Below are 19,726 nucleotides of genomic sequence, written 5' to 3' on the forward strand. Positions count from 1 at the left end.
AATTGGGAAATTAGGGGATAGGGAAGTAGCAGTATCAGAGGCTTGATCAGTGCTCCAGTTTTTCACTCCTAGATATCTTAATCTCTTGGATTTCGTCCAGGCTGGGAGCAAATAGTCTAGAAAGCACCTTATTCCCTCTGTGCTTTTTTCTGGGGTGGGGTAGAGTACGGAGCTAGAGAGGAGGAATTTAAGTAATTCTGGACATTTTTACCTTTGGCTTTGGATGCTGCAATGCCTAGAGGCTGTCATTCTAAGGCCGTTGTCCAACAAATTGTAGCCCTGCCCATCTGAAGGATTTATCTCTGTGATTTGAAAGCTTGCGGAAAGGGTGTGGGGGTGTGGTGGTGGTTTGCTGCTGGTAAGTAGAGCAAAGATTGGCAATCTCGAAGACCCGGTTACTGGTAGGGCACAGAAGGGCAGCTAGAGGGGGGCGCCTTGCGCTGAAGCCACCGTGTAGTTCCTTCTCCATTGTCCCATGCCAGGTAGAGCCGTTGGTTAAGGTTTCCTAACACCAGAATTTTCCATACAGAGCATGGCTAGGAAACCCTCACTGGAGCAAGCCATGCACTCCCTCGTTAGCCGGTGGAATGCTGGGAGACAACCCATAGGAGTCAGGCACACCTCTTCCCCCACTGTGAACAGAGCTTCCAGCCTGAGCCTTGGACAGATGGGACTACATCGCTGGCTCTCCTCAAACCTAAACCAGGAATGGCTTCCCTGAAATGTTTATGATAATTTACCGGGTCTTTTTCTCTTCACCCTCAGGCTGTGGTACTCTCTGTTACTCTTCCTGTAAGTGGGGCTTCGCTCAGACCCGGGCACTGCCAATATATGGGGTGGGGATACTTTCTGGTCTTTAAAAGAATTCCTTAGTAGGTAATTTCCATTAGGCCTTGTCATCATTTATTTCTCTGAAGCAGAGAGTCAAGAAGTTTGAAGACACAATGAAGAAAGGGGTCATTATCTTCCCCATGTTAAAGAGTTGCTTCATAGGCATGGTGCAAGTGTTAAAGCTATGTCTTTGCTACATTCTGGGAATCATAAAAAGCACGGAAAAGACAGACCAATATTGTCTTAGGTCAGTACCCCACAGTGTTCTTTAACTTGTTAGTCACTTAAACACAGACCAAGTTTTTGGCTTTGAAATCGAAGGTGTGGCTGCTGCAATAGGGCTTAATTTACAGGGATTATTTCAGAGACAAGGAGTCAGCCCAGACACAAAATAAACAGATGGCACTTTTTTTTCCCCCTCTCAGCTTCAGCAGTTCAAATGCAGGATGACTTGGGAATCCTTATCACCTTCAGCAAAGCAAGAAGGGGAAAATGATGTAATTCACTCTTCCCCACTCCCTGCTGAAAACGCCATTACTTTCACCGAGAGGAGAAAAATGGCAGCAAATACTGGGGGCATCTTTTTCACTGCTGAGCGGGCAAGTCCTGCATGACTCCCCTCATGTGGCTGGAGTCGGGGCGCTGAAGATGTGTCGATCATTCTGGTCACCTTCGCATCGTAGTAGCCGAAATCCTCACATCAGCTATCCAAGGAAGGACCCTCCATAAAAGCCCGCTGTTCTATTAATGTATTAAATAATTCCTTGTTTTAGGGGCACTTGTATTTTACCTCTTTCTTCTAACAGACAAACAGGCAAACAGAACACCTACTGTACCACCACAAGTATTAATTTTCTACACTTGTAAGCCGGAGTAGGTGAACAGATGTGACGCTATGGCGAGCTCCTCCAGGAAGAAGTGGTTTGCACAGACATGCTGGCTCAGTGACTAAGCCTTGCCTTAAGATCTCTGCTGACATTTAAAGACTTTATAGGCTCAGTCTGCTCTGAAAACCAGCATCATGTCTCTTCCCACCTCTAAATCCCTTCTGTGAGGAGAAAATTCATTCTGAAGCAAATACTCATCAGGCTTGTACTCCTCTGTCAATTACTGAGGCAGGTGGGGGTATATGACAGTGAGCAGAATAGGCTGTTCCTACCTTCACGGTGCTCCTAGTCTAGAGGAAAGACCTGGACATCCGGTAGCCAGACAGACACATGCAGGGGAGTGTATGCAGGTGCGTCCTACTTTAAATCTGAGGGTATGAACAAAGGTTTCTCTGAAGGGAAGGTGATGCTAACTGGGTAATGGGGTATCGGCAGGGAGGGAGCGAAGCCGTCCCTGAGGAGGAAATTCCATACCGAAAGGACCTGACATCCTGGAGCAAGAGAGGCCTTCCAGAATTGGAGGGATGACGAGGGGAGCCTGACGAGGTAGAGGTCAGCTCTACCAGGACTTGTGGCCACATGGACCACCCTGTCTCTATTTCGAGAATCATGGCGGGCAGAGAGGACTACATCTGAATGGGGATGCCGTTTGCTCAGTTCCAGAACGCTGGAGGAAGGGCACATTTGTAGCCATCAACAGTTCAAAATCCTGGGAATCCTGAAATCATTTTTTGTTGTTGGTATTCAAATTTATATGTGATCCTATCTGATCTTTCTTAACTCCTGGAATATGTTTTCTTCTTGGTGTTACAACTTTGCCAAGTATCGGTTTCTCTCATCAGGAAAAAAAAAAAGTGATTTGGGTTCCCTGAATGGGTGTTTTATAATGAGAGCATTTAGACTCAGTGTACTGTATTCCTGAGCATACAGCTTGCCGTCTTGCCAGACCATCAAATGCCCTTCACGAGGCGTTCCAGACTGACCTTTGTGTTCCTGTCTTAGGAGCAGCCTTCTGGCAGTGATACCTGGCATTGCAAAATCCATCACTGAGCCTTTGTTTAATGCCACAGATCTCAAATGCTTTCCGATTCTGCAGCAGTGCCAAGCTGCACTCTTGGATTAGGAGGCCATGGAAGGACTCCCATATCTATAAGCCTAATATAAGCTGTCATTTCAAATGAATGAATCATTTATGCTGTTGGAAGGAGTCCAGGGATGTTTGGGGTTCCTTTTTTTAGCCTGTAAAATTCTGAGCTCTACAGCTTTTATAAGAATAGTCTAATCACCACATTGTTATTTGTGCTACTCTGAGGTGAGTCTCTAAGAAATTCTGTCTGTTCCTTTTGCTTACCTCTGGGGTCATAGCTGCAGGCTGGTTTACTTGTAGCGTTTTCTCATTTGTCTTTTATGTCAGACTTTAGTGGGAAATACGAGGTTTTGTGCACCATTTAGAATGATAATCAGTTTAAATGCTTTAAAGTATTATGGAGTGCCTGACTGAGAATGTTGAGGATAAGCCCACAGTGTTGTGCTTCAATTTCTCAAGTCCCACTTAAAACATCAATGCAGGGGGCGCCTGGGTAGCTCAGTCGGTTAAGCGTCTGCCTTTGGCTCAGGTCGTGATCCCAGGGGTCCTGGGATCGAGCTTCCATGGCCTGCTTTTCCCATGCTCCTTGTTTGTGCTCTCTCTCTTCTCTCTCAAATAAATAAATAAAATCTTAAAAAAAATACATAAGTAAAATAAAACAAAATGTGACTGCTTTTACTCTGAGGTGCAAGATGGTCGCAAACCATGGACATTGTTAAAGTCCACAGTGCTCGTTGTGCTGCCCCTTCCTGTGACCGTCTGCAGTTAGGCTACGAGAGTAGGTGTGTCCAGATGATGCGTGGAGTATCACCCAGAACAAGAAAGATCTTTGAAAAGACTGGGGATTCTGAGCCTTGTACCTCTGGCTGTGGAGACAGCCCCCAATCCTGCCAGGACTGGCTGCAAGTCCAGGACTCCCTGCTGCTCCGATTCCGACCCGGGCTGCCAGTGTGTTCACGGGGACCTGGTTCTGGTGATACAAAGGGCACGCGGTGCCAGCCATAACACTGAGTAATGCTGGGAGGTGCCGTTTAGAACAAACAATGTGGGTGAGCTTCGCAGACAGGGAATACCTCTGGCTTGACATTTAAATTACTGAATTATTTAAATGAATGTCAGTTAGGTGAAGTAGACTGGCTGCCTTCTGCCAGGGCACTTCCTAGTTATTTGCACAGGCAAGTGTAAAATATTTCGTATCAGATGCGGTGCTTCCTGTCTGTCCTGTTGAAAATCAGTCGCGGACGGTGACTGTCAGTGCCTTGGTGCGCCTCGATGTGTCCTATCTTCCTATCACTGTCTGAGAGATTAGAGGTCCACAGACTCTTACCTGTGGCCCTACAAGGGATTTCGTGATCACTCGTACATTTCTTTTTTCTTTCTTTTTTTTTTTTTTAAGATTTTATTTATTTATTCGACAGAGATAGAGACAGCCAGCGAGAGAGGGAACACAAGCAGGGGTAGTGGGAGAGGAAGAAGCAGGCTCATAGCAGAGGAGCCTGATGTGGGGCTCGATCCCATAACGCCAGGATCACGCCCTGAGCCGAAGGCAGACGCTTAACCGCTGTGCCACCCAGGCGCCCCAACACTCGTACATTTCTGTGCGCTACCCCTGCCCCCCTCAACCCGCTCCAAATAAAATATCACAGGCCCACGCATGTTACGGTTATTCCTAAATTTTGACGAGACTAAGACAGTGAGTCATGGGCATTTTGGGGCCTGCTGTGTTCTTAGAATTGTGGATATTAAGATATGAAAATGCTACTACCTTGCTTTTAACCTTCTTTGTTGAATCAGTAATCCGAGCTCAGAAATCTTTTTGGCATCTCTTTGACTAATCCACTCCGTCGGACGAAGCTGCCAAAGTGGCATTTAACTAATGTGTGTGTGCGTGCAGGCATGTGCGTGGGACGTGTGGCCATTCTTACAGACCTATGACTTCAGGGTCTTCATTTATACTTGGTGGTATATAAAAAATAGATTCATGAAGGGCTCTGCTAAGTAGGTATATGGAAATATACAAATTAAGAAGATTAAATGTTGGTGAGAAGCACAATTGGAAGGGAAGCTGGCGAAGGTTTTGTACTTTTCTCATTAGCTAACTGCTGGAGTGAGCTCATGGTTCTTCATAGCAGAGATTAAGTTAATTATCACGTATCATTCACAACCATCTTTCTTCCCCTTTTTTTCTTTTTCTGGATTGGGGAGGTGAGGCGATGAAAACTCTAGTTTTTGACACCTTAAGAAGAATGACCTATTTAAAGGTAGTCAACCCCAGGCCGTCTGTGTACCATTAGTGGAGGGATATAAAGATTCAAGGAGAGTGTTTAATAAATGAATGAATCCCTTTGACTTAGTTTTTGATCCCCACGGGATAAGATCTGATTACAGTTTCTAACCCGGGATGCCTGTGTGCACTGCATGGTTGGGTATAGTGAGTTGACTTTTACTGAAGATGGTATTTACTTCAGGCTGCTCAATTCTGGCAAAATTCTTTAGGTTACATTCCAGACATCTGTCAGACCATCCCCACATCCTGTCGAATGATAGGGACCGTGGAAGGGCAATCCACATCTTATGTCTATGGAGCTAGAGTTCAGTTTGATCTCTAATTTTATTTATTTTTTATTTTATTTTTTTTTAAGTAGGCTCTACCCCCAGTTTGGGGCTTGAACTCACGACCCCGAGATCAAGAGTCGCGTGCTCCACTGACTAAGCCAGCCAGGCACCCCAAGGTTCTGATTTTAAAAGTAGAGTTCAGGGGCGCCTGGGTGGCTCAGTCGTTAAGCGTCTGCCTTCGGCTCAGGGTGTGATCCCGGCGTTCTGGGATCGAGCCCCACATCAGGCTCCTCTGCTGGGAGCCTGCTTCTTCATCTCCCACTCCCCCTGCTTGTGTTCCCTCTCCCGCTGGCTATCTCTCTCTCTGTCAAATAAATAAATAAAATCTTAAAAAAAAAAAAAAAAGTAGAGTTCAGTCTGAGTGTACATGAAAGGAATTATTATTGCTATCATCTTATTTTTTTTTTTAATTCACATTTTTTTATTATAACCACAAGATGTCATTAATTGTTTTGTACCTGGACCATCCGTTTCCATAGGTTCGATGATGAGCAAGGCGTCTGTTGTCTCGCGTTACCTGTTTGTGGTTGCTCCTACTGGACCACAGGTGCAGTGAGTTGAGGAATCCATACACCTCAGTCCCTTATCAGTCCGTGAACAGCTGCTCTCGTACCTTATTTTCATTTTACCCCTTCATCCTAACACTGACCCCATAGCCCCTGTGTTAACAGACACAAGCTCTTTAATGTGTTAGTATGTATCTTTGGATACCTTTGACTTTTGAAAATATTTAGGATTTTAAAATACATGTTTGTGTTTCAAATTTTCATAAATGCATTATTGCCTAGTTTTAAAATGTAGTATTTTAGATTCCTGCTGTAGATCACAAACAAATCAACATGACACCGTTAACTCTCCCCCTTACCCTGCCTATCCATTTCCCTCCAGAGTCATCACCTGTTGGGCAGCATAGTTGGCAACCCTCAGCCCAGCTCTGTGCCATCGAAGAGTGGCAAGCATGTCTAGACTCCCTAGAAATATTATCTTTCAACTCACTTTTGGCAAGTGTAAACTTTTTGCTGGATTATGTCAACAGATATATGTTTCTCATCCTCATAGAAATAGATTGGTGCTGGAATTTCTTGAGGCAGGGAAAATAAAGACTATCTTTTGGCTCATTAAAATTTTTGCTCATTAAAAATGTCTGAGGCTCTTGATTCTCGGGGGTGAGACTGGTGACATACATACCCTGTCAGCGGCTATTTTGGATTTTCTGCTTTCAGGCATGTCTTTGCTCTTGGATGAGCCCCTTGTGGTTTTCAAAAGAACTAGCAAGTCAATTATAAATAGAAGGCTTGTGTCTGTGTGTCTGCATGCACTTACTCTGTGGGATGAGGCACCCACATTACAGTGGGTAGTGAACTATTTTTCACTTCTTTGAAGAGGGAAGAAGAAAGATTAAGAACACTTTTCTCTTTTTGAGATAACCCACGTCTCTACACACACCCACACAAATCTGTGTAAATGAACTTGACATTTTCAAAGACCTTACCTTAAGGTCTCCTCTTGAAAGCACAGCCACCCGACCTGTTATTTTAAGAAAGAAGCAGTTATCTCACAGACCTGCTATAGAGGGTTCAAGAATTAAAAGGCAGTCAGTCTGTGCCATAGACCTTGGGAGGGAGCTTTTGAAAGCTGGCTTTCTTTACATGAACGCTGCTTCAGAACCTCTAGGACTTGGCTGTTTACATTCTATCTTCACTTTCCTTCCCGACTAGTGCAAACTGTTGGGACCAGCAAGTCTGAACTGATCATTCTAACAAGGGAAGGGAAAAGAAAGAGTGATTTGAAAAATTAGATTGCAAATGAGTGTTTCCTGAGAAAGATAATTAGGAGGTCTGATTAGGTGGCTTCACTGATGGATGATACTTTTCGGCCTCTTTCCATCGCACCTTGGACCTACCAGGTGTGGACTGCTCCTATGGTCCTACCTGTTACCTTCCTCTTAAAACATTGTTCTCTTCCCTCTGTCTCCTTGTACCCTCATCTTCAGTAATCGGTGCCAGTTTTTTTTTTTTTTTCTGCCAGTCAAAAATGTGGAAGCAGCTATGAATTTCCATTGTAATCAACATGAAAACTTCAGTGTTACTACTGTTGAAAAATTAGTCTAAACATCTAGCTGCAAATATTGGTAAGAAATATTTGTAATTATAGGCTGTGTCCTTGGCAACTCTTTGATTATACTGGTAAATTACAGATAACGGCAGGAACACCAGCATTCCTTGTATTACTAGTTGATGGGTTAGTATGGAGTTGCCAGGAACTGGTATTAACAATTGCCATATATTTAGGAGCCTTCTTTTTTTTTTACATAAAATAAAAGTGATGAGCATTATGTTCTAGAAGAATGTTTTATTTTGATGCAAGAAAATTGGGATGCAAGAGCCCATCAGGCTGAAGATAACGTGAAAACCACAGTGGGGGAAGTTCATTGTCAGAAGCCTGTGGGTACATGATAACCATTTTTTGGCCTGTATGATCTAAAAGAGTACACAGCTCGTATAAATGCACTCACATATTGAAAGGTGATTATTATTTGGTGGTTGGTCAAGTGAGAGATACACGATAACAAAATGCGGACATCACGGCCAACGATGATTCTTGGCCTGACTTCCTGTTTGGTAAAGGTGTTGTAATGGTCTTGGAAAAACTGTCTTGTTCCACTAATGGGAATAAAACCCATGTAGTGATTTTTTTTCCCCTTCCTCTTGCTCCTTTGCAGATGAGAAGCCCAAGGTGAACCCCAAACTTTACATGTGTGTGTGTGAAGGCCTCTCCTGTGGGAACGAGGACCATTGTGAAGGCCAGCAGTGCTTTTCCTCACTGAGCATAAATGACGGCTTCCATGTCTACCAGAAAGGCTGCTTCCAGGTCTACGAGCAGGGGAAGATGACCTGTAAGACCCCGCCATCACCTGGCCAAGCTGTGGAGTGCTGCCAAGGGGACTGGTGTAACAGGAACATCACGGCCCAGCTGCCCACTAAAGGTTCCCATGGACTTTTCTATTTCTAGATCAAGGGTTCCCATTGGTGTTGTTCTGATTCTTTGTGGGTTAAAGATGGAAGTAGCCACAGGGCTTTCCTCCTACTCTTTGCACTAAAGGCCTTGAGTGACAAGAAAGGTAGCTCTAGGTGAGGAAGGGAAAGGCATGGCCTTTTGGAGTCTAAAAGGAGGATAGATCTTTGGGTAAGTGAGCAAGGTAATGGCCACCGTGGGGACGGCTTGGCTGACCGGATCTCTCTTGGGAGACATGTGCAGGTGAACAGCTCCTTTTTCTGTCCAGGAGCCATGATATCATAATTTTGGAAACAGTTCTGCTTGGTAAATATTCATCTCTATGTTGAGTGTGTAGGAAGGAAAATGGAACAAGACTCTGGTGGCTGGGTGGAATGGGTTTCCTTCTTCATGAGGAAAGAGACAAAGCCTCACCAAGTTTTGCTCCCATATCTGATTTCCCAGTGAACCATCACTGAAGCTTGAAGCTGGGTCAGATTTCACACGAACCTGGTAGTTCATGTGGAATCTTCTCCATGTTGTGTTCGTAAGGATTCCATATCCAGTGGAAATCAGTCTTCCTCTGAAACTATTACCCCATAAAATGAGCCCTAATTTGCTGTCTCAAAGTCCCTACAAATATTAATGTTCCTTAGGCTTTGTAGACTCATTCCAAGCCAGTGGATTCTCTTAACCTACAGTACATTTTTAATTGGCATAATTATTTGATTTTACACTCACAAAAGAAGAAATGAACCAAAAAAGTGGAGTGGGAGAGGCTACTGGGATCGCCCACTGCCAGAAATGGCAGCTAGCCAGGGAGGAGACAGAAAAATGAAAAAAAGAAAAAAGAAAAACCAGATACAAGATTATGCTGTGCAGTAGTTCAGTTATGATGATGACCTGAAGGCATATAGAAAATGTTAATTCTGATATGCAAATGGGGTTGAATAATAAAAGACGATTTTTAAAAGAGAGATTAAGTATTTAAATGGCTAAAACTAAAAGGGTACTTGATGGAATAAACTTTACTCTTAACCTTTGTGAATTAAATTGTAATTAACGGAGTCGATGGACGTGAAGAAGTATCTGTTCTCACACAAAAGTTAGACCTACAGCGTGGAAACTTCCTAATCTGCAGAGCACTCTGCAAGACTCTGAGTTGTAGCAGAACATTTATTTTCTTTACTTAAGGAATTTCTAATTCAATTAGGGAGGCACCATATTTATAATTTAATGTTGTATATAATTAGTTTTACACTTTATCGTACAAATGACATGTACCATGGGGTATTATGTGCCAAGTCGTTGATTAATTTGGATTTGGAAACTTAAAAGAAATGTAGAAAGGCTGTCAGGCTTGCGGAAGGATTGTGGGTTGTGGAAGGAGGCAGAGACGTGAAGAAGGCATGTGGGGAAGACCAGGGCTTTTGGTGATACCGTATCTTAAGGGGTCTGACATTCAGAGATCATTATTGTTTGGGGACCTTTTAATTATGGACCATCACTATCCAACCAAGACATTTTTTTTTTATTTTATTTAACTCTCTAGGCAAGTAGAAAGTCTTTGTGTGTATTTGCCCGAGTGGTATGTGAGTGTTGGAGTGAGTGCACGGATGTTTGAATGGGTGATGTGATAATGCCGAGCGAGGGGGTGAATGAGTGATTAGGCGAGAGAGTGAATCAGTGGATGGATGTTTTGAGTAAAAGAATATTGGATAAGTGAGTAAAAGAACAGATGAATGAATCGGTTCCTAGGCAGAAATCGTGATGTGGAAAGATCAATGAGAGCTCCGTGGTAGACATCCAAGATACACTGAGGAGAGGGACCACAGATTGGGTAATTTGTTTTTAACTCAGATAGCACTTTCTCCTAGGAATATTACATCATAATCTCTGTCTGTAAGGGCTAAGGATGAAACATTTGTATAGATCAAATCTGCGTTAGTAAGAGTAGTACCAGAGATTTATGTAGTACTTCATATCCTCAGTGTACTTCCACATATGTGCATTAGTATGGTTGGTTCTTGGTGGATTTTTTCCAACTCCGGTTGTGCCGAAATGAATCATGGTTCAAAGGACTGGGCCGTTGGCCAGGTATTAGGAAGTATTTTAGTTTTTAACAGTTTGTGACTTGGGAGACCCGGTGGTCAGGCTCACGAGCTACTTGTTAGGTATCAGTTATGCTAAATAATCAGTAAACCTTGATCCTTACAGCCAATTGCATTCCTTTTCTCCCCCATCTCCAGGGAAGTCCTTTCCTGGAACGCAGAATTTCCACTTGGAGGTCGGCCTCATTATTCTGTCCGTAGTATTTGCAGTATGCCTTCTAGCTTGCCTACTGGGAGTCGCTCTCCGAAAATTTAAAAGGCGCAACCAAGAACGCCTCAATCCCAGAGATGTGGAGTACGGTACCATCGAAGGGCTCATCACCACCAATGTTGGAGACAGCACTTTAGCCGTGAGTTGGAGACCCCAGGGAATCCCCAGCATAACGAAAATGGCGAAACATGCTTTCTTATTTCCATTGTGAAATGCTAACCAGTAGCTGGGGACTGGACAGTGTGCACACATACCACTGGTCACTTGTGTCCTTGGCAAGCCTGTGTTGGCACCTATTTAGTCTCCCCTATGTGAGAATACTTATTTTAGACAGACATTTCTGTTCAATGAGGGAGGGGTCTTATTGTAGTAGATTCTTGGTAGTTATTCTTCTTTTGGGAGTAAGGGAAAAGGTGCGGAGAATGGTTGCCCTCTAATTTTTTTTGGGGGGGGGGTTGGAGTAACTCAGTTATTCTATTTTTAGCAATAAAAGTGCTTTCAGAAAAAGCACCTTTGCTTAATATTAAAATCACTTTCTCTTCTAGATTATTTTAATACCCTGTAATTTAAGGCTTTAAAACTTGACATCCAAAAAAAGCCCCTATTAAACTTTTCACGCTCCTGTGCTGCCCCCTTGTGGAGTGCGGATTTGGTTAAATCCATGCTATCCAATAGAAATAGATGTCCCACATCTGTAATTTTAAATTTTCTAGTGGCCACTAAAAAAAAAGTTTAAACCCCCCCCCACCATAGGTGATATTAATTTTAACAACATATTTTTTATTTTTTATTATAACAACATATATTTGACCTAATATATATAGTTAGTACCATTTCAACATATTAATCAGAATTTTGAATGTGCTATTTTATATTCTTTTTTGTTTTTTTGAACTCAGTTTTTAAAATATGGTGCATATGTTACACTCACAGCATATATCAGTTCAGACTAACCACATTCCACTTGCTAAAAGTCAACATGTGGCTAGTAGCTACCCTCATGGACAGCTCAGGGTCAGACACCATTGTATTTAAATGTTTTAAAGTTATTCTTTTGCGTATTTTTTCAGTGATGAAATCACATGAAAAAGTGCCTTCCTTTTTTTACTTTTAAAAATTGTCAAGTGTTAATTTGAAAGAAACTTTAAACTTTAAGTGAGAGAAGGGAACCACTTGCTATAAATAGGTCACCATAAAATGCAGAAGAGAGAATGATAACGTTCTGAAGCAATCCTATGCTGAGTCCGATCCTCCTCTGAAAAAGGTGAAGATTGGTGAGTGTTAGGTGTTAAAGACATGCTGATACCCAGTTGAGACTCTCCTTGTCATATTTGATGGAAGACCATCATGTAATAACTTTCTAATGTGACCCAGTGTTGTTTAATGTCATGGCCATGCATCAGCTAAGATCATCTCGTATTAAGTCTTGTTCTGCTGGATGACAAGCTTACGAGTGTGTGGGAGGTCTGCAGGTAAGCCTGCTCCCCACCTTCCTCTGTGCTGGAGAAAACTCGCCCTCACCGGTCTCTGTTGCTTGGGTGCTCTTCTTGGACCAACCTTAGCGAGTTGTTAAAACATTTGATGGTGGCTGATACAGGCTGAGAAATATCCCATCCTCCTGCCTTCCCCATTCTTGGGCCACCAGTCAAACATATATTTTTGTATGAAAAGCAGGAAGGAACCTTGTTTTCTTCCTTTTCCCTACCTATTTAGATTGTGGTATGGCGGAACTGGGGAAAAGAGGAGATGAGGACATTGTTTCCCAAAGTAGAGAAATGTACTTAGAAGTTTGTTTCACATATGAAGGAAAATTCAATGAGTTTATTGAATAGTAGCAAGATACGAGGCTGAATCCTGACAAAGCTTTAGCAAAGCAAGAGTCTAAAGTAGATTAATCAGAACTCCGTTCCCCAAAACTGCTAATCACCGTGGCCGATGATAAGAATATCTAGTGTAACTCACTGTGTAAGTAGCTTCTGTAAGTTTGGAAGAGGAATGGGAGTGTATGCTAAAAATAGTTTTCCCAACTCAACCATGTTAGAGGATAGTATATTGCGGTAACAATAACACAGCAAAGAACACTGTTTAAAACAAGTTGTCGTTATTGGTCTGTACTTGCTTATTTAAGTGACATGCTCATTTATGTGATTCAGCAAAGCCTGTCTCACTGAACAGCCTCCTATATTGAAAAAGCAGCCTTGGGGGCCAGGAGTTGAAGGAGATGTTCGTTAGTCTTTGGCTGATGCCAACCCCCTGCCTTAAGTCTATGAACTAGATTTAAAATCACGATTATACATTATGAAAAAAACACATTTGTTTAATTTTCAGAATTATTCTCTCAAAAAAATTGAATGAATAAAGAGAAAAAAGAACAGCAAAAGAGATGGTTAGGGAGATGTGAAACTACTTCATCTACATTCAATTTCTTGTTGATTATCCATTTTGTGGTTTTTAAGGATTCTAAATATCTTCCTTTGGATGTTCAGATTTTGGTAATTTTGCTGATCAACAGTACTTCATAGTGGTGCTCAGAGTAAGTAAAAGAAGATGAAATTCACACAAATCAATGTATTGCTTTAACAGGCCAGCTAAAATGTTTGGGAAAGAGTGAGCTTTGGGGAATGTTAGCTCAACACTACTGCCACCTGACCACCATCACCATGGGCACAATACCGTGTATTCCAAGTAAACCATTCCTGATACAAAGGGACGTCTATTCCTTGGCTTGCACTGAGAATCAAAAGGGAAAACTTATGAATGAACTAACTGGGAATTTTTTTCATAATATGTTCATTTTTAGAAGTAGGTTTGGAGCATGGTTTTATGTTTTCAATGAAAGTCTCACACCCCCCTCCCCCGATTTGTGGATAATTCACACCCAGAAATGACATTTGAGGGTTAACTTCTATGGTGCTTTTGTTCCTCACCTTCCTAAAGGGTAATCCATCCAGATGGCCCCTCTCTGCTTGAGTGTACCAGCTAGGTGACCCACGTAGCCACTGGAGACTTTGCAAAGAAACAACATTAGAACAAGGAACATTGTTTGTTCCTTGTTCCTAATTTGTTTGTTCCTTGTTAGAGTTCCTTAGTTGACATGTCAACTAAAGTGAATCCTTTTATAGATTCTTATGAGCAGAGCAGAACATGGTTAGTTATGCCCAGGCCTTGGACTTGAAGGCCCTTCCCCTCTTTTTCCTCTGCTTGCTCCTCTTTCTGCTGTTTCTCCTTGTGCTCAGCCCTACTTCTTGGACTTTCTAATTTGCATCTTTGACCTTGGCCACTCAGCTTTTTTTTTTTTTAATTAATATATATTTTTTTATTCTAAAACTCTCGACGCAAGAAAAGACAACTTATCCCTCATGAAAACCTATCATATATTAGGGAAAGGGCTAGCTTCTGGTTTTCCTAAGAAAACCAGCTCTTCCTCCAATGGGGTTTTCCATGCACACTAACGGGCCCCCTGTCCAGGACTGGCATCTCCATGTGAGTTACAGTGATATGCATGCTCGTCGTCTAAACTGGGAGCTTTTTCTCAGTAGTTTCTTTTTCTCCTTGTCTTGAACCACAGGATTTACTGGATCATTCGTGTACATCAGGAAGCGGCTCTGGTCTCCCTTTTCTGGTACAAAGAACAGTGGCTCGTCAGATCACACTGTTGGAGTGTGTTGGTAATTCTTTTTTCTCTTCTTTGTGGGTTGTATGCAATATTAGCCCTGGCTCTAGAAGCAGGATGGAACTTGGAAAATCTGCCTTGTGTTGCCTGTTGCTCGTGAAATGACTGAGACGGTGTGGCTCTGTATCTGTCCCCCGGGACTTACGTTGGAGTGTCTCAGCTTGTTGGAATTCTTATCAAAGGAATCTATCGCTAGTTAGTATGAAGAATGGCTAGTCAAAAGCTTTTAGTTGCAAGTAAAGCCTTTGGGATGATGGGAAGGCATGAGAAGTGAATTAGCATGGCCCCTCCTGACTGCAGGCATTGAGCGATCTGAGGTGAGGAGGCGTTTGGACAGTGCACCTTCCTATGGCAGTTCTCCAAGCCCTCTCACTCTCCTGCTGCCTTTAGAAATAATGAGATAAGTTTACCAAAGCTACCTGTATAATTGCTTTGTTTAAACACAAGCAATATGCATTTCTCTATGGCCTCTCATTTTTTCCCCATCGAGGGAACATATTTATAAATAGATGCAATCATAATGTGTATACAGTGCTTGTTCCTTCTTCCAGTTTTAAGCTCGTAGACATTTCCATATATCTGTACACATCACAAATATTTTAAAAGAGTGCGTAACGATGGTCTTTTGAATGATCACTGAGTTGTAACAGGACTACTCGAGAAAGCTTTTGCATGTATTATACCTTTCTTTTGCAAACTCAGAATACATTCCCAGGAGTTGGGGTTCCTGGGTCAGAATTTGTGACATTTTTATGGCTTGTTTATAAATTGCCGATTGCTCTCCAGGAAGATGGTGCAAAATGCCTTTTTTGGGGGGAGATGTTCTGAGTTTTCTTAGTTTTACTTGTATTTGGCAGGTATTTGAGAGTCACGTGGTAGTTGTCATTAATTTCTTTTTGGGCAGCGTGCAGGGATGGCCAGAGGGGCCGTGATAGGTTGGCAGTCTCCATACTCTTTCTGATTCTCCTGGTTTCTTTTCTTGGCAGCTCCAGTCTTCCCATCTTATGGTTTTGGGGGGTAGCTGGACATCATAGCTGCCTTCAGTACTGGGGTGCTATTCTCCAACCTTTCTCTCTGTTTTTACGGAAATCAGGACACCCCCAAACTTGATAGTGGAAAGGGGGCTAGGCAGTGTAGTCTGAGCAGCAAGTGTCACCGGTAGGCACACAGGTGACCAGCAGGAGCCTGTTGCCTTTGCTCTGGGTCTGCAGCTACTGGGACTGTCTCTGAGCCACACGTCCTGCTTCTCTTCCACGGTGGACTGTGAGTGGAGAAAATACAAATGGAAACGCCCCAAATGTGCCTATTGTGTACAACCAGGGTTTTCCTCTTGTACTGCTTAACATCCAATTTGCTTATGAACAGGGGCATTTGGGTAGGAGTGAGAAGGCAGCGACAGGGGCCATTTACCTGCCTTGCTTACCCCCGCTCTCCTGTGCTGAGGCCGCTTACCAGTCGCAGAGCAGCCACTCTCCCTATCAGTGTTCAGAGCCCGCCTCCAGGGTCCAAAGGGCAAAACAGTATTGCACCTTTAAAAACACACACTGTTTCTGGTAGTGTAGATATTCTTGAGCATTTTTGGAAATAGCGTAAATTCAATTATAGCATTTTGTTGGTTCAGTGCTAAAGACTTTCATAAAAGCAATGCCATTTCGGTAGCTTATAGTTAGCGTTCGTGTGGTGCGGCCCTGAATAAAAATGTATGCAATGAACTGCTTGGATAGTATGTTACCATTTGGGGTCAAAGTTGGACTAGATGAGTTGTTACCAGATAGTGATTTGTGAACCCCCCCAAATTTCAGATACCGTATGGATTCCCATGGGGGCTCTGTGCCCCATACGTTTGGGCAGTTCTGCTTCTGTTTTTAGGAACTTCTGAATAAGGTTGCATTTCTAAAAAGCATTTGACAACTTAAAAGCATTTGAAAACCATTGAAGTAGGTTTCTATTTTAAATCTGTCTACTTATCCTGACATCCATCTCTGTTTTCTTTAAAAAAGAAAAAAAGAAAAAAGGATTTAAGGCAACTTTATAGTAATGTGTACAATTCTCCGGGATATTTTTTCTCTCCTTCCTAATGAGACTGTGAGGACAAAGGGCAAATAAAGATACAGACTGTAACCAAAGGCAGGAGAAGATCAGCATACTGTTTTCCAGTAGCCTGTTTCGTAGTATCTTACTAAGCACTGGCCTTCATCTTGGACTACAAATGCTGGGCAATTGCTATGACTGTATTAAAATGAGTCCTGCTCTAAATACTATTTTTGCGACCTGACAGCAGCCCACAATGATGACTTACTGGCCACATTTAACATCCTTTTGGATTAGTCATTGGTATTTCGTAAGGATACTGTTTGTCAGGAGGGAGTCTAGATTGAGTGGTTTTGATTTTGTGTCAGGACCTAAGCCTCTGGATAGACGTGCTTTCTTTCTCCATGTTTGGGTGCTCGTGGCTTAGTGTTTGAGCAAAGAGCTGTCTTCCTGTGCGTGCAGGTGGGGCTGCAGCTGCTCATTACGAGCCGTGGCTCCCAGCAGCCCCTTGCCTGGGAGGAGGCCCTGCTGCCCTGCAAGGTGTATCTCCCGCTGCATCGTTATCTAGGCGCCGCGTGCGTCTTTGCCCTGATTATACCCGGTGTTGATCCCCATGGTCTCGTGGTAATTACCTCCTCCTCCCAGCCTCCCTGATCACCCCTACCTGTAACGAAGGAGAGGAACCGAGGAGGGAGCCTGTCGCTGCCAGGCTGACAGTTGAGCTGCTGCCGCAGGAGGGGCATGCACCCCCCCAGAACCGATCACAAACTAGAGTCACCGCGTTTTGGGAAATGCTGTCTCCAAGGGGCCCTTTCGGTGTGGCCCACTTCTGGCGTCTCGGGCGCTAACAAGCAAATACCCATGACCAATGTCAGGAATCAGAACTGTTCTGGGATTATGTCTTTAAGACTGCAAATCCTCTTTTGAAATATATCCTCAGCCAAGAAATCCTGTAGGGAAGGTAGTGGCTGCTTGTCGGTCCCCTCCACAGCATCGTTGTGTGTGTGTGTGTGTGTGTGTGTGTGTGTATTTCTTTGGATCCTTCAGAACACAGATCTCAAACTTAATCATCTCCCTTATGAAAACCATAAATGCATATGTAAATACGTAAATTTGGACTCCCAAGAAAATGTCCGCGTTGATATCGTATGAAGAGAAGGAAATCCAGTCAGCTATTCGATTTAGCCACATGTGCTTTGTGTGTGTGTGGGGGGGGCTTTCAGCACATTGGAATCTAATACTCTGTACCATTTTGTTAGTTTTTGTTTTTTTTTTTTTAAAGATTTTATTTATTTATTCGACAGAGATAGAGACAGCCAGCGAGAGAGGGAACACAAGCAGGGGGAGTGGGAGAGGAAGAAGCAGGCTCATAGCAGAGGAGCCTGATGTGGGGCTCGATCCCGTAACGCCGGGATCACGCCCTGAGCCGAAGGCAGACGCTTAACCGCTGTGCCACCCAGACGCCCCCCATTTTGTTAGTTTTATTAACTTTGGTGCACTTTTAAAAACCATATATGTTTCATACCTTTTAATTGAGGAATTTAGCTGTAAGCCTTGTAATTAGCAGCTAATTGTACGATGTAGATACTGAGGGTTTTGGATTTGCTATGACAGTGGGTGGCTGGAGGGGTGGGTTCCACCTCGCTTTTGTGTGTCTTCACAGGCGAAGGTTGTGGTGTTTAGATCCCTAGATTAGGTTTTTTCAAGTATACAACAGGAGGGGGTAAGAGTTGTGGGCAAGAAATGTGTTGGCTCCCTCTCCTGTCCTGCAGTCCCATGTCACCTCTGTGTTGCTCTCCCCAGGCAAAGGCAGGTATGGTGAGGTGTGGAGGGGCAGTTGGCAGGGGGAGAACGTCGCTGTGAAGATCTTCTCCTCCCGGGATGAGAAGTCATGGTTCAGGGAAACAGAATTGTACAACACTGTGATGCTGAGGCATGAAAATATTTTGGGTAAGTACAAAGATAATCCCCTCATTAATTTTATCTAGACAGAAATAATTGCCTACCTTTGCCCTCTCCGATTTGGTGTGTGTGTGAATTTGCAAGTCTCCCCTGAAAAGTGAGAATAGGAATCATCAGCATTGATATCAGGTTTAATTTTCTTTTAACACTAATTTCTTGCTTAAACCTGCAAAGAAGCTGAGTTTGAAGAATCTCTGGATGATGGAAATGAAACCATTATTGCTAATTCTTATTCTGTAGGTTGTTATTTAAGCAACAAGAATTTACCCCATATTGTTCACTTCAAGGCTTCCTCCGTTGTTCTACTTACCGCACCCTTTTTGAATATTTATTGAATCAAACTAAGAAAGCTCTTTGGACGATTTCCTAGAGATTCACAGCTCCCAGGGACATCGTAATTAAATGCACGTTCCCTCAAACTCGGCATGGTTTTTAAAGCCCAGATTTACAGAGGGATTTAGCATCCATTTTAATTTGGAAACTAAAGCTTAGAACCATTTGTGAAATTTGTGAAGAGCCCACTGAAATACTGCCGTGGAGGTATAAGGGATGAGAACGCCCTTGCTCCCTTTGACTTCTCTGTTTTCGGAAAGGTTTTCTCAGTGTGTTTATACTAATACATGGATGATGAATGCTGCTCAGAGTGCCTCTTTAATAGTGGATATAAAGTTTATAGAGAAACTGAGTCTACAGGACAGTGCTGGCCACTTCCTGGTGATTGGAGGAGATTTGGCTCATTGGAAGGCCATTGCTGGGATTTGTTTCTATTCCGTTACTGCCAATTGAGTATTAAACCCGAGTCACGTTGTCTGCCAAGAACGGTTCGACAGTTGTCTAAAGTTTTGCCTTAACAGTGTGGCGCTGTGTTCCATCTTTGAGTTGTGTGTTCTGCAGTTGTCTTCTCCCCTTGCCTTAGCTGTGGGGCCTTAGTTGTCACCCAGTCCTCCTCGCTCCTGTCGTTGCTTTTGGTCTCCCGTCTCCAGTCCGTCTTGCTACCCTGAGTTATCTTTCACTGGGTAGCTGAGATACTCCTTAGAGTGTCTTTGACGACTCCTCCATTGCCTAACATTTGTGTCTTCTGGGCCTGGCATTCCAGGCTCCTTATTTGTTGGGGTCCCAAGGAGTCTCCAACACTCTCTACAAATACCCCCAGATGGCAGCCACTTTGGATATTTGCCATCACTTGGGATCGCCATGAACATTGAGGTGTCTGTGCCTTTGTTCGTGGTCCCGATCACCCCTGATCCCCACCCCGCACTCCAGCCACCCCTCCTCCCGTCACAGTGTCTCAATTCCCTTCCAGTTTCTCCCAGTGGATTTACT

General features: G+C 43.3%; 1 protein-coding gene across 3 annotated transcripts in view; it reads left to right on the plus strand.

Annotated features, from left to right (window-relative positions):
• Positions 1 to 19,726, plus strand: part of ACVR1 (activin A receptor type 1) — a 100,386-nt gene that overhangs the window by 50,853 nt on the left and 29,807 nt on the right. For all 3 annotated transcript variants that reach the window (XM_008687000.2, XM_008686999.2, XM_008686998.2), the window contains 4 exons: positions 8,144 to 8,407; positions 10,665 to 10,876; positions 14,306 to 14,405; positions 18,245 to 18,391. In XM_008687000.2, the coding sequence (XP_008685222.1) occupies positions 8,144 to 8,407; positions 10,665 to 10,876; positions 14,306 to 14,405; positions 18,245 to 18,391 (723 nt within the window). The remainder of the gene's footprint in view (positions 1 to 8,143; positions 8,408 to 10,664; positions 10,877 to 14,305; positions 14,406 to 18,244; positions 18,392 to 19,726) is intronic.

The sequence above is a fragment of the Ursus maritimus genome, unplaced genomic scaffold (assembly GCF_017311325.1).
Source record: "Ursus maritimus isolate PB19 unplaced genomic scaffold, ASM1731132v1 scaffold_1, whole genome shotgun sequence".
In the NCBI taxonomy this organism is placed as follows: domain Eukaryota; kingdom Metazoa; phylum Chordata; class Mammalia; order Carnivora; family Ursidae; genus Ursus; species Ursus maritimus.